Below are 15,072 nucleotides of genomic sequence, written 5' to 3'. Positions count from 1 at the left end.
TGAGGTGTAAGCAAACCGAGGAGTTCTCGAAAACCGCGTTCTCTCCTACCGGCCACATTCTCCATCCACAAGTGCGTCTATATTCATGGAATAAGGAACTTTTTAAGATTTCCCAATTTCTCCAAAATAACAGTGAAAGAACAGAAGGAACGAGTGGCACATGTGAGGGATGTGACTCCTGAATGGATCGCGTGAAGTGCGCTGAAAAGTAAACGTGAAATGTTAGAAGGGACGGAAAAATTCTGCTTATAAAAGAACAGGATGAAAGCCTTAGCTTGTGGTGGTTTCGTTTTTAATGACGCCAGTAGATGTGAGATATTCTTTTCAGAGAAAAATTATTTCCTAAAATAGGGATTATAAACCGGGAACATGAAGGTGATTAGAGTTATACTCTTTATTAAAATGTTTTTAAAATTCTTGTAGGAAAACAGCATCTAACGATTTTGAATTTAGTTTTCTTGAATATAAACCTTCCTTCCCCTCTTATCAAGGGCACAAGTTATACTGGCAAGCTCTTTGAAAAGCATTTATGCTTTCTACCCTCAAGGCGCTTATGTTCTTCAAGAGACAATCTAACAAAAACATAAGCATGAATGTTTATTACACGTTTTGCCAGACCCTGAAAACCATTCTCACAAATCTTTCCAACAATTGTCATTAGCCTGGTAAGAGGAAATGGTTATAAACTTGAAAATGAATATGCGTGCCTTAAGCAAAGACCTGTCTTTGGAGTATTTAGAAAGTATAAGAAGAGAAACTTCAGCACATTTGTGCATAATCCTTAAATTCAATCAAATGAAAGACTAAGTTTTTTAAAGTACACTTTTATAAATAAAATGAGTTTTCTCCATAGCACCTTTGAATTCATTAGTTTAGAACTGCTTTTAATTTGGTCTTTCCCATGAGAGCCATTATATTTTTCTCCTGTCAGCCTGATGCTGGAGAAAAAACAAAACTGGCAGATGTGGTGTTTTTCATCTAGTTTGCTTCCTAGTTAAAGAGTGCATTAACTGCTATGCACGGAATATTATTTATAATAACTCTTCACCACCATTAACAACTTGAAAGAAACTTGGTTTAAATATTGCCAGTGCAAATGGATAAAATATTTTATTTCCTCCCATTATGAAACTATAGAGACACTTTATTTTATACTATTTTTTTTAGGTTATTACAGTAACTATTTTCAGGAATCTATCACAAATAGGATTTTTAAAAATACCTTTTTCCTGGACAGTTCCAGTGGTTCTTTCAATATATTATGTTTCAACTCCTGGTCGAGCTATATGTAGTTTACAGCCTCATTTACTTTAATGTGTTCCTTGAATAACATAATCATAGCTATAACTATGGTATAGGGCCATAAGGTGCATGCACCTCTAATGTTTCTTGACTATTTAAATGGCTTGTTCATAAATGTTATTTTAATAATAATGGCAAACCTTCTAGTAACTACATGTCAGAAAATACTGAGTCATTCAAATGGGTTTCTTTTCCAACGAAAATGGCGACTATGTGGCATTAAGATCAAAGTTACGATGCATTTCTATTTACTGTATATTCTATCAAGTAGAAGATTTTTTGGCTGCGAATTCACCTCCATTGACTTGTTTGTGTGCGGTTATGTAAGCTTCCTGATGTATTTGTCTTTTCCTTTTCTTCTCAAACGAGATGTGATTTTCATCAAGAAAGGTCAACTGAGTATGTATCAGAGAAGAATACTTATGTATCTGCCGAGAATAAAACTTGCTTGTGTACATCATAAGGCATTGTGTATTGATAGCTTTGCAGGGTGTACTGGCACCTACTCTAGTCCTCACCTCAGATCTCCCTGTAAGAATTTGAAAAAAAATGTTTGTTGTTCCAGGCTCTTCGGTGTAACGGGAAACTGTGCCGCCTGTAGTAAGCTCATCCCTGCCTTTGAGATGGTGATGCGGGCCAAGGACAACGTTTACCACCTGGACTGCTTTGCATGTCAGCTTTGTAATCAGAGGTAAGCAGATTTCATTCTGGTGTCAAAAAAATGGCAAACCTCTCTTTGCTAGTTATTTATTTAATAGATGGGAATTATCTGTATTACTTAAAGCAATTAATCTCAGCATTTTTGGTTTTTGCAAACATTCATCGGGTGTCAGAAACAAACCACTGAGGGGGAAAGGTCTTAAAACTATGCTTCTACCTACAGGAAGAGCATCCTATAGCAGGACGTGATAAGAAATGAGGACACTGCTACCAACTTTAGTTTTCTTCTTATTCATTCTTTATTGTTTTTCTGTCCATTTTAAAAAGTAGGTTTAAAATATCCCTAAAATTTACTTTAAAACTTTAAAAGTATCTTTAAAATGTTCTGTCTTTTTAAAAGTAGGCTTAAAGTCTTAACTTGTTTGTTCTGCGAGCCAACACATTTGCGCTGAGGCAAATATACAGGAATTTGTAGGAGGTAGTGTGTCTTCATCTTATTTTTCCTATTTATGGTTGCCCTATCTCTTGATTTCTTAGCATGAATTTTAACCTTGTTTTATATGTACTTTTTAAGTTACTTTAAGTCTCTTTGGGAATGAGGCCAGATATAGCTAATAATTAAACACTTACCAGCATTGAACAGGCAGCATAGGCACATGGGAAGAGTATTGCACAAGGAATCTAGAAACCTAAATTCTAGGCTGGGCTTTGCCTCCATTTTAGCTCTCTTGACCTCGGTTTTCTCACTTACAACAAAGGGGAGCTGGGTGAGTCATTCTCAGAGAACTCTCTCATCTCAAAGCATTATCACTTTATTCCATTTTTCCTTCTTGAAAGTTATAACTTTTATTGCCAGCGGGAGCTATACACTACTGATAACTGTTTTATGTGACAAATGCAGAGGATATTAGAATATGAAACTGTGGGGCGCCTGGGTGGCACAGCGGTTAAGCGTCTGCCTTCAGCTCAGGGCGTGATCCCGGAGTTATGGGATCGAGCCCCACATCAGGCTCCTCCGCTATGAGCCTGCTTCTTCCTCTCCCATTCCCCCTGCTTGTGTTCCCTCTCTTGCTGGCTGTCTCTATCTCTGTCAAATAAATAAATAAAATCTTAAAAAAAAAAAAAAGAATATGAAACTGTACCTATCATTAAAATACATTTAAAAAATTAGTACACTTGATGGATGTTGATGAAAATATATTCAGCGTGAGTGTGACAACACCTGGACGTACTATATAACCAGGACATATTCGTTGCATCAAGTTCTCAGTTACTGTAATTTGCTCTGCTTTACTATTCAATGCAGCATCTTCTAATGAGGCACTGTATAGAGTAGTAGAGAGAACATGATTTTTATAGGGAGAACTGGATTCAAATTCCAGCCCCATCATGACATCCTGAGTCTATTACTTAATCTCTGAGATTGGTTTCCACCCCCTGACAATGGAGACACTAATACCTATCTTACAGATTTTGAAAATAAAATAATTTATATTAAATACCAGAAGCACAATTGGTTCTAAAAAATTAATTCTTTTATCTTGATATTTATAATTTACTTTTACCAAGTAATATTCCACTAACTTGGTTTTTACACGAGATATATATATCTCAAAAAAAAAAAAAGATAATCTCAATAATATGTCCTGTTAAATGGAGATGTTCAGAGTAGTACCCAGTATACCTTGCAATATCTAATTTATCCAGGAAATAATTCAAGAAGTCATCTTACAACACCTTGAGTGTTCCCAACAAACTTTTGGAATCAAAGCAGGTTAATACAGTTGATGGTGACATTGAGCCAAAAATAAATTGGCAAGTATGTGTGTAAAGACACAGACACATGAACATAAGTATCTACACATTCATACAGACATTCATATGCATGTGTACATGTATATGTATATATTTTAAAGATGTATTAGTAGTAAATTTGGAATATTCTGTTGACTTGTCATATTGATCCACTAACAGCGTCCACTCACAATACAGTTATCTTTATGCAATAATAACACTTACTGCTTTTCTACTTATAAAAGGTTACGTATTCATAGTAGAATTTTTGGAAAATAGAAAGGGATAAGGAATCATATTGTCCCATGTCTCACAATTCTAAAAGAAGGCATTTTAATATTTTGGTGTCTAGCTAGCCATATGTTTTCTTATGCGTGTATGATGAATGATATATAGCATATATTTTATAATACATTTGAGCAGCTTAAAGAAAAAGAAACAGGGAAGAATCCTAATGTTCGATATTTGGACTTTTTCATTTATAATAGTATGCTTTTCAAATTCTTATAAGGTATCTTAAGTCTTATGTTTCGTTTTATGAGTAGAGCTTCATATGTTAAATCAGTCTTCTATCATCAGATGTATAGGCTATTTCTTCAACTTTTTATATTATCGATATTATCAACATAATATTGTAAACATGATATTGATAAACAAACAATATTCAAGCCTGTGTCAGGATAAATCCACAGGAGTACAATTAACTGGACAAAACATATAACTGTTTAAAGGCTTATGTTATATATTGTTAAAATGCTCTCCCGAACAGTTATACCAATTATTCTCACACCAGAAATGTAACAGCTATGTATTCCTTTACATTCACTCTAACACTAGGAATTATTATTTAAAAAGAAATCCTTGTCACCCTGAGGGATGAAAGATGGTGTCCCATTATAATTTTTAATTAGTATTTATTTGATTTCTAGTGGCCCTTTGATATTTCTTCTTTTGGGGAACAGTCTATTTATGCCCTTTGTCCATTTTTCCATTAGGGCAGGCTCCCCTATTTTATCCGTGTTCTACACAGAAAATTAAAACATCATTCAAGTGCTAAACCCAGCCTAAATTCTATTATGATGCAAAGTAATTGTAGGTTGTTAATGCTATTTACAAATCGTATATCAATTTTATTTCACCATTGAAATAAAAAGTTGCATTCACAATTAAGTCTATCTCCTCAGTAGAACTCAGTCAAGTAAGACAAACACTCCTAAATTTTGACTCTAAAACTGTTCACATTCTTACTGCTGCAAAATACTATTCTAGTATCATTATTAAAGTACCTAATATATTTCTGTGTTCGCTTCATTTATTACATGCCATAATGGGACTGCATATCTTTAGTGCTGGTTATGCACAATTAGCACTTAGTTATTGTCTTGTCACTTGAGCCCCTACAAGACAAACTTCTTTAATGCAAGAAGTCAGCTCATCTTCATCAGTCAAGCAAAGCAGACAAATTTTGTTACTCTGAATGCAGAAGGTTTTCAACATAGGAGATTTTCTTTTTACTTTGACATTTGCTGGGGAAATCCTCTCCAATAAAGCCATATGCCACATGAGCCTATACTTTCAGTAGCCAAATCATTATTATAGCATTGCACCTTTTCAAGTGAAACACAAAGCAAATAGGTAATTTATAGGCACTTTCCCTTAAGCAAACTTTATTGACATCTGAGATTGTGGTATTATAAATGCTTATGAATTTTATTTAGCAGTCATTTCATCTTAACTTTTAAATCAAAAGATCATTCAGATCGAAAGCATTTCTGAATGTTTCAAAAGTGGTAGTAAAAATAACTTTTCGGGACTGGTTGTTTCTTGTATATACCCTCTCCGCTCTTTTTAGAGGGTATGGCTAAAGATGTGACTCCTGAATTAAACATCTAAGGTTATTTTTCTCTATTAACAGAAGCAGAGGAATGTTATTTCGAGCATCTTAGATGATAACTTCAATCTCACTCAGAATTGAAGAATTCTGTGTAATAGGTTAATTTCTTAAAGGTGACTAAATCCCCTCCTCCTTAGACAATTCTGTAAAAAAAAAATGATGGTTTTATAAGAAAAGGAAAGAATATATTTGTTTGTAATGAAGTTGCCGCAAATACATAGAACCGTGTAACACTAAAGAATAAAAGCACTGTGCTAGGCTCTGGAAAGAGAGGTGAAAAAAAAACTAGTTTCTCTCTTAGAGATATTCAGAGCTTTGGGAGAGAGACACGACATCAAAGACTCACAGAAGAGTGTAATCGATGCTAAACAGATCTATACTGAGGAAAAGAGAGGTCTGTCCTTCTTGAAGTCTTAGAGAAGCATCAAAGGGTTGATGTGCCGCGTTTTAAAACAGAACTCCCTAGGACTGGTTGGAATGTAGGAATTGTGTCTGGTGGGGGTTGGGGAAGACGAGGAAGCCAAGGAGCAGTGAGAAAAGGGTTTTCCAGACAGATGGAGCATCATGCAAGACATGGAAGTGTGAAAGCATTTAATGTGTGCAGGAAATGAAAAGTAGCTCCGAGTGCTCAGAGATTAGAGAGGGAGGTTGGTAGGGAGGGATGTGGAGAAGGAGGGAATGGCATGAGGATCAGGAGAAAGTAAAATTGTAAAGGTAGGAAGTCAAGGAATGAAAGTCAAAATGAACACAAATTTAAATTATCTATCTAAAATACCTTTGTTATTTAAGGCTATTCAGTTCTGGAATAAATCTGTCTTAGCCAATATTTACTGACCACCCTACCTCAAGTGGTAGTATAATTTACGGTGGTATTCCGAAGGGTTCAAAAGAAATAGAACTCATGGGCACTTACCTCAGCACCGCAGTCCAGATTGGGAAACTTATTACCCATCCGTGGGAAAATCTGAAATGCCAAAGTAAATGATACGCCAATAAATAAGAGCTTTGGGAAAGATCAGAATGAGTTGGCATGGTCAGGGAATATTGATGGAGGGAATGGAAACCAAAGAATTTTTAGAATTTAAACAGTTGGAAAAAAGGGAGAAATAGTCCTGGTTAAGGAACGGCTTAAGCAAAGGTGAAAAAATTATTATTAACAAATAATGATAGCAGAATTCTTATATAGTGCTGATCAGACAGCAGACACTGTTCTGTTTTACATGTGCTCATTTAATCTCAATATAATGTGATCCTATTATTACCCTCATTTTACAGATGAAGTAACTGACGTATAGAAAATTTAAGTAACTTGCCCCAGAAAACAATGATAAAAAATGGTAGACTCAAAATGTGAAACCAGACAGTCTGGTTTCGACTCAGAGCTCATATGAGGGCCCCGGACTCTTTCATGAGGGGTATTTTATTTTCTGACTGCGTAGACATAATGGGAATAGATATGATGAAGTTAAAGCAAGGTAGACTTTGAATAATTTATCACAGGATTCGGGATGTGGGTAATGTAAGTTGGCACAGAAAGGTGACCAGGAATGAAGTATGTCATGACAACTGGACAGTGTTTGGGAGAAGAGTGTAAATTTGTTCACAGTGTATAGTGGTGGGACGATGGGGATATAATCAGTACCACTTACTGAAAACAAAATACAGCATTGAAATCTCCATCTTTAGTAACTGAGGATGCTACATAGAAAATAGAGACATTTGAAATATGGACTGGATCTCCCCCCTCCCCCCCCCCCCCCCGCAACCCTTTTTAAAGTATTGTGGAGTTGGGAACTAATTATAATTGATAGCCACTGACTTCAGGGAAATAAGATGACTAAGTTAACATTTTCATTCTTAGAAAGGGTGTGAAAGGAGGTTACAAATGGAAGCTCCTTTGCAGAGGCTGTTCATAACCTATTTAAAACTACTCTAAGCCCCATATTTTATAAGGGTGATTTATTAATTATATTTACTTTCTGTACTTCTGAAGTTTTTAAGACTGTATGAGTGCAATTAGAATCAGTCCAAAATATCTGGAAATTAAATCTATTATTATTAAAACAGCAAGCTTAAATGACTGAGTAATCTAATTGGGTATCTTTATATTCCTTAACATACTTTTTTTTTTAATGAAGGCAAAATTAATTGAACTGACTACATCACAAGCAATTAGGATTAGATTACAAGGAAGATTATCACTTATTTTCAGGAATTTTAGCCTGACCTATTAATATACTTACAGTATCCTCTGGCCATCACTGCTTCTGTAATATTTTTTCGGCCAATGCTAAATCTCATAGGAACTCATAACGTTAGAAATTAGCCTTTCTCACAAGATCAGTTATCGATTATTTTGTTAAACATCTAATATCTGCATTGCTGTTTCTCCAATTTCCTCATGTTTATATATGGAACATTTTAAAGGAGTACACCGATCCAGGGGCACCTTAGTGGTGCAGTCGGTTAAGTGTCCAGCTCTTGGTTTCAGCTCAGGTCATGAGATGGAGCCCGGCACTGGGCTCCGTGCTCAGCTTGGAGTCTGCTTGGGTTTCTCTCTTCCCTCTCCCTCTGCCTCTCCCCCTGCATTCTCTCTCTCTCTCTTTCAAATATATAAATAAATAAATAAATAGTTTAAAAAAGGAGTATACCAATCCTAATCACAAAGCAGTTATAATCTGCTTTAATCATAGCTTTCAAAACTGTTTTAAGTTATATGCATGTGACATTTCTCACCCACATGTTCTGTTTTGACTTTTCAGTATAAATTGAAATGCACATAAAATGTACTTTGTCCAGTTGACAACATTAGCAACAAAATATTTTAGGTAGGACTATTTTAGATGTATCCCATTTATATTACCAACATCTCATTGAATGGTAGGTAGACTTTTTTTTAAAGTGACGCAAAGGAATATTAACAATACAAAAAACCTGTCTTAACTTCACAGCCTTATGCTTTATTGCTTCCACACAAAGCATGGGTCTTGAGCCCAAAGAGACCAGAGTCCCTTTCCTTCCTCTATCATACACGTTCTAACTATGGAGCCTTGGCAGGTTTCTTAAAATTCTGGGAGGAAGCCTGAGGTTTTCCATCTGAAAAAGGCAGTAGTAATATTTACTTTCTCAGCTGAACATAAGGAATAAAAGCAATCACGCGTACGCGTGCTTAGCGCTAGCACGTGGTAAGTGCTTTATAGAAGGTGGTGGTTTTAATTACCTACACTCCAAACACTGAAGTAAGGCTTTATGTACTTCATTTCTACTCTTTACCACACACTTTAAAAAGTCCCTTATATTAAAGATAAGAAAAACGAAGTTTCGTCTTCAATATCCTAAGTGGAAGGTTGGGATTTGACCTCTATTTGTTGCATTATACCTCTCTGCCTCTGATAAATTTCTTATTTTAACATCCCTACAATTCAGAAATGTAGCTGTTTTATCTTACCCACACAGAGTTGACTCAGAGTATGAAATGAACCCTATAACTTGCATTGGGTAGCATCAGGGCTCAGGACGAGGTCCCCAGGCTCTTGGTTCAATGATTTTCTCATGATAATTACACTGAATTTATTAATCTACAAACAAAAATTATCTGAATTTCAAGGCTTTTGAAAGTAAAAATGATATAACTTCACATGACCAAAAAAAAATGTTTTTATTTGGGGTGCCAGACTGGCTCAGTTGGTAGAGCATGTGACTATCTCTGGGTTGTGAGTTCAAGCCCCAAGTAGAGCATATTTAAAAAAAAAAAATTTTTTTTTGATACTGCATAGAATTTGGGGGCTTGTTAGAAAATTGAAGCAAAATTTTAGTCAATATGGAGTTGAAAGAGTATTTCTAATTCAGTTGGTTTTTAGGGGAAAAAAAGAATTCAGTAATATTACCTGGAACACAAGAGTATTTGTTGAATTTCTTTTTAAGTGCTATTTTATCATTAGCTTATTAGTTCAAATTAATTTAAACGGTAATATAAATTGAAAGTTTTGAACAGTAATCAGATATATCCTATATGCTATTTTATGCAATCTCACATAAAAGATAAGTATCTAATTGGCTACTTAGGTCTGTCCAACAGAAGAAATATTTCCTTTTATTTAACATATCTTAATGATCAGGGTAATCTACAAAACCTCGTTTACTCACACACCACTTTTTAAGCACAATATTTAAAGTTTATAGTTTACAACTAATAAAAAGAAGGTATACTTAAGGTTCAAACTTGAACGTTCATTCTGTCCAATAGCCATGACCGCAAACTCCAGGATTTCAAGATCAGCACTTAGTCTGTACTTTCAATCAACATCATCAGCAGGCAGTAATCCCGGGGAAAAAAAGTAAATTCCACAAATAAACAGACCAATCTTCCTTTAAGAGGAAAGCTAATTCTTTTCAATCTACTTTTTTTATTACACTATTTTCCCCCTCTATCTACTTAGCTAGAATAAGGATAAATTTCCAAAGCTACCCAGTTGGAAAATAAATAGGTTCACTGTTTGTCTAGCATTCCAATCTTTGCAAATGTAAATCAGTCCAACTGCTCCTCATTTAAACCTTCAACTTCACAAAACATTAAAGGGTTGCTTTTACTACACAATTTAATCTATCCACTAAGATTTCTGCTTGAACATCATTCGAAATTGACTATCTGATAAAGAGAGACCACTATCAAAGGTCAGTGAGGTCAACTTGTATAATTACAAGTAGTTTTACTGGGTCAACTCTACTAGACACTGCTGTTTGAAGGTTAAATTGTTACAATTAAAAATATATACAGATCTCCCCAGAGTTACTTTATTGTTAAATGTACTGGAAACAGCACGAGCATTTATTTCTGACCTTAATTGTGTCCAAAGTGTCACCGCTGGGAAATTATACAAAAAGAGCACTTATTAAAAACACTACAATCTTGCACATTAAACAATGCTTTATAGAATAAAATACATAATTAGCTACTGGAAACTAGTTTATTTATCACATCAATATTAAGAAGTTCATTCAGGTTACTCCCTTTCGTTTAATTGGGAGAGCGCTAAGAAATGACATTTAATATTTCATAGTTGGTGAACTTCCCACAAACAAAGGAATATGGCCCAGCATCAGAGTCTGATGCTAAAACAACTTTTCCTCAGAACAATCACTTCCAGATTACTAGAATTTAATCACATTTTAATAACAGAGAGTAAAAGGAAGCTTTAAATGGGAAGCTTTAAAATGGGCCACTTTCTAAATTTTTGATACATTTTAATGCCTCTTACTTTTTTATAATAAAGTGAATAAATGGCCAATGGTGAAATCTTCTATAATCACTACAGGGAAATACTATTATCATTCTTTCTTTTATTTTGACGACTGTAAGTATAGACCAATTTTTTTTTTCTTTCCAAAGTGGTGATAAAAATCACCTCTGCCGCCCAAGGTGTTTTCCTCGATTTTCCTAAGCTTTTTATATATAAATGTAGGATTTCAAATTCTGTGTGCAGTGTTTCATTAAATGACATACGTGGTTTAATTTCGACAATAAAGGCAACTTTCTAAACCAAGCTTTCAAATTCAGGGAATTACTGTGTGACATTATTACAAGGAAAAGAAATCTCCAAATCTATAGATTGGAGTGAAATGATCTTAACACATTTTATTTTTTAAAATATTTTCAGATTTTGCGTTGGAGACAAATTTTTCCTAAAGAATAACATGATCCTTTGCCAGACGGACTACGAAGAAGGTTTAATGAAAGAAGGTTATGCACCCCAGGTTCGCTGATCTATCAACATCACCCCATTAAGAATACAAAGCACTACATTCTTTTATCTTTTTTGCTCCACGTGTATATGAGAATTGACACAGGAACCTACTGAATAGCGTAGATCTAGGAAAGCAGGATGGTTATATGGAATAAGAGGCGGACTGCATCTGTATGTAGTGAAATTGCCCCAGTTCAGAGTTGAATGTTTATTATTAAAGAAAAAAGTAATGTACATATTGCTGGATTTTTTTGCTTGCTACTCGTTTTTGTGTCACTTGGCATGAGATGTTTATTTTCGACTATTGTATATAATGTATTGTAATATTTGAAGCACAAATGTAATACAGTTTTATTGTGTTACCATTTGTGTTCTGTTTGCTTCTTTGTATTGTTGCATTTAGTACAATCAGTGTTTAAACTTACTGTATATTTATGCTTTCTGTATCTACCAGCTATTTTAAATGAGCTGTAACTTTCTAGTAAAGAATTGAAGAGCAAATCTCACTAATGATACACATATAGATAAAGCAAGTCTATCAACATTAAAATACTAAGGAAAAAAAAAAGAAATGAAGACACACACAAAGCATTTTAGCAACATCCACTGTTATTGCCGCTATGATTTAGTCTATCAGTGTTCTCATTATAACCCCCGATTTTCAGGGGGTTAAAGATCAGCTTTAAAAAAATGCATAAAAATTTCATCTTAAAGCACTTTCATTTTATACCAACGTGAAAAGTGCCATTTTTAGAATAACTTTAAAGCTTAGCAGTTATCCTTTTAATATCCTTTGTGTGTGTGTGTGCTCTTTACCTACACAATGGCTTTGTTTTTTCTTTTTTGGTGTTTTTTTTTTTTTTTTTTCAGCCACTTACCCCTTATGTAAACTAGTGCCTTTGGGTATCATGTAAAATTTGTCCAAAGGGTTACTTTAGACAAGTGTTACCACAATTATGAGATAATTTTAAAACGATAAATTTCTTGTACAAATTTTGCCCAGATTTCTCCCTAAGAGCTTAGGGTTTAATAACTTCATGGCTTGATAAATTTCTGGCACTGAAAGGATTTGAGTGCAAATCTACTGAACCACGATAATGCACACTGAAGCTATGATGATATTTGAGTAGTGAGCTTACTTTTTTGATCAGAGCAACATAGTGCTTACAGAATCTTCTAGAAGAAGAGAAACAAAGGGATTGTCAAAGAACTGAGAACTGGTGATTATATATTTTTCTGTATTTACCTGACACTTATTTTAACGTTCAAAAGTGAAGACTTTAAAACTTTGACATGTCTTACTCTTACTGCTTTCTTTAAGTAGTTACCCACTCAGAATATATCACACTTAAGGCTGAAATCTGTCATGCCATTTTTTAAAGGTGAAAAATTATTCCCTTACCAACATGATAGATGAGAAAGAAGAAAGCTTTCTAGAAACAAATTATGGAGACCGATTATTTCAATTACAATTAAGGAAATAAAAACAAGACTATGATCCCTTCTTCTGGGTTGCTCACACTTTGCTTCTTGGCTTCTGCTCCCTGTAATAGAACTACTTTTCAACAAATCTAATTCGACACGGGCACAGTGAAATATTTTGCTAGAGCAAATTTAGTGCTGTGGGTTTTCTTTTTTCTTTTCTTTCTTCTTTCTTTCTTTCTTTTTTTTTTTTTTTGATCACTTGTATAGGAAACACTATTTCCCAGTGCTATTTGCATACATATTTTGTCCGGCCAATAGACGCATTGCAGATGAAAATTAAATGTGATACCTGAATTCTTGGTTTGGGGCCAAAATATTAAACTGAAAATAATGCTGGTGTGGATTTGTTTTAAAACAAAGCTTTATTATGAACATGCATGTGAATCTGGATATTGCCTCTCATTTTTAAGAAATGGTTCTGTGAAAAGTGAATGATATGTATTTTTACAAATACTTCATGGTTAAGAGTGTTCAAGTCACATGTCCCCCAGATTTGAGATATATCAAAAAAAAAAAAAATTTCCAAAATAGCTATTTGGGGCCCACAAAATAACTATTATTTTAGCCTTAGAGCCTTACATTTGTTTCATGATAAGACTTGCATAGCCAAAACCAAAACCCAAACCAAACAAAAGGTGGGGGTGGGGGGCAGAGGATCCGTGAAAAGTGGTTTTTCTCAAGCAGCCCTGCGGGCCCCCATTAAGAGGTGTCGGGAATTCGTGTGGATGTCAAATTGTAATTGCCAGTATCTTTTTCAAATAATCATTTTTAGATTTAAATGGTTTTGCATATGTTTATCAATATGTCAAAATACTTGTAAATTGGGAACAAACTTCTCTTAGCTCCTGGAAACGGTTCAATTATCCTTGCCACCCAAAGACCAAACAAGTTTTTACTGCCTTTTCTTTTCCCAAATCCTCCAGGAATTAATTCTTATGTTTTTTACTACAAGCAAAATTACTCACCTGGATTAAAGATTAAGGCCTTAATCTCTTTAGATTATCTCTAATCTCCATGAAATTGTGAAACCAGACGGAAATGGGTCATTTTATAGCTAATTGCCCATAGACAGTAGCATTTTTGACCTGAAGTACTAAGCTAATTGTCTTGACTACGCAAAGTCCCTGAATTGTCGTCACCTTTCCTCTTTGTGTTGTGTAGCCCTGACGTCACTTAGCTTGCTGCCCGATGCCTCCAGTAGGACACCTCCAAAGGAGCTTTGATTTCTCCTAACACGCATCTCAGAGAGGCTGCCTATGATGAAGGACCAGGCACCTCGCTCCACCAGAGTGCTGGCTGAGTTTAAAAGCTGACCTGTGTTTGTAATTTCACTTTCATCTTGCTTAATAAATATCTGCTGGATTCTTTCATTCATTTTTTTTATATTTGGATTTATGTTATTAATAAAAAGGGGTATTATACTCTTTGATTGAGCTTAATTGGCAAATACTAAGATAATATCTAGAAAGCATACATTGAGTCCGCTTGAAAAAAAGAATAAAGTGCGTAAGGACACTTACTTTCAAAAGGTAAATCATAACACACATAGACAGAGTACCTCAGATGCTTTCTCCAAATGTTATGTTTAAGATCTCCGAGCTAGGTCGTTTATTGTTACTTACTTTTGTAGGGAAAATAAAACTGTCAAAAATGAAGGTAGCAATCGCTGGGTGTAATTTTGTACATTTACACAAATTTCCAGTGATCTTCCTGAAAGCAACTGTGTTGCTGTCATCAGACTCAATTTCAAATTTCCTATTTTCTGTATAATGAATTAAAACAAGACAAAACAAAACAAAAAACCTCAACGAAATCCTACATTTTCTGGGAAGAGATGTTGTGCCTGCAATGAAACAGGGTGGTGAAAATTATATCTGTGGTAAAACATACCGTGTACAAGTGGTTTCCTTTTAACTATCACTTAAAGCAAGCTCCTCTCACCATAGACAAACAATTTCATAGAAATGATATAGGCCAAACATGTTTAGCGTTCACTTCCGCAAGTTGCAAAAACAACGTGCATGTTCATTGTAATAGGCCATTAGCACAGAATACAATTTTAGCAAAAGCCTTTTGATTACTACTGTTTCTTAAATACACTATAATAGATATTTCTTAAATGTGGTTTTAATGCAAGTTAAGGCAATAGAGAGCAAACCGTTAATATAGGCATTATTTCAATTGACATTTATT

General features: G+C 34.6%; 1 protein-coding gene across 3 annotated transcripts in view; it reads left to right on the top strand.

Moving 5' to 3' along the window:
• LMO3 (LIM domain only 3) overlaps positions 1–14,358 on the top strand; it is a 55,240-nt gene extending 40,882 nt beyond the window's left edge. For 2 of the 3 annotated variants that reach the window (XM_057303249.1, XM_057303248.1), the window contains exons 3-4: positions 1,868–1,993; positions 11,308–11,722. In XM_057303249.1, coding sequence (XP_057159232.1) covers positions 1,868–1,993; positions 11,308–11,413 — 232 coding nt within the window. In that variant the 3' untranslated portion in view covers positions 11,414–11,722. Of the gene's footprint in view, positions 1–1,867; positions 1,994–11,307; positions 11,723–14,040 lie in introns of those variants that run through there. The other variant, XM_057303250.1, reaches the window with a different exon arrangement.
• The last annotated feature ends 714 nt before the right edge of the window (positions 14,359–15,072 follow it).

This window comes from Ursus arctos, unplaced genomic scaffold, assembly GCF_023065955.2.
Source record: "Ursus arctos isolate Adak ecotype North America unplaced genomic scaffold, UrsArc2.0 scaffold_26, whole genome shotgun sequence".
Taxonomy (NCBI): Eukaryota; Metazoa; Chordata; class Mammalia; order Carnivora; family Ursidae; genus Ursus; species Ursus arctos.
This window is presented reverse-complemented; position numbering and strand designations above follow the sequence as displayed.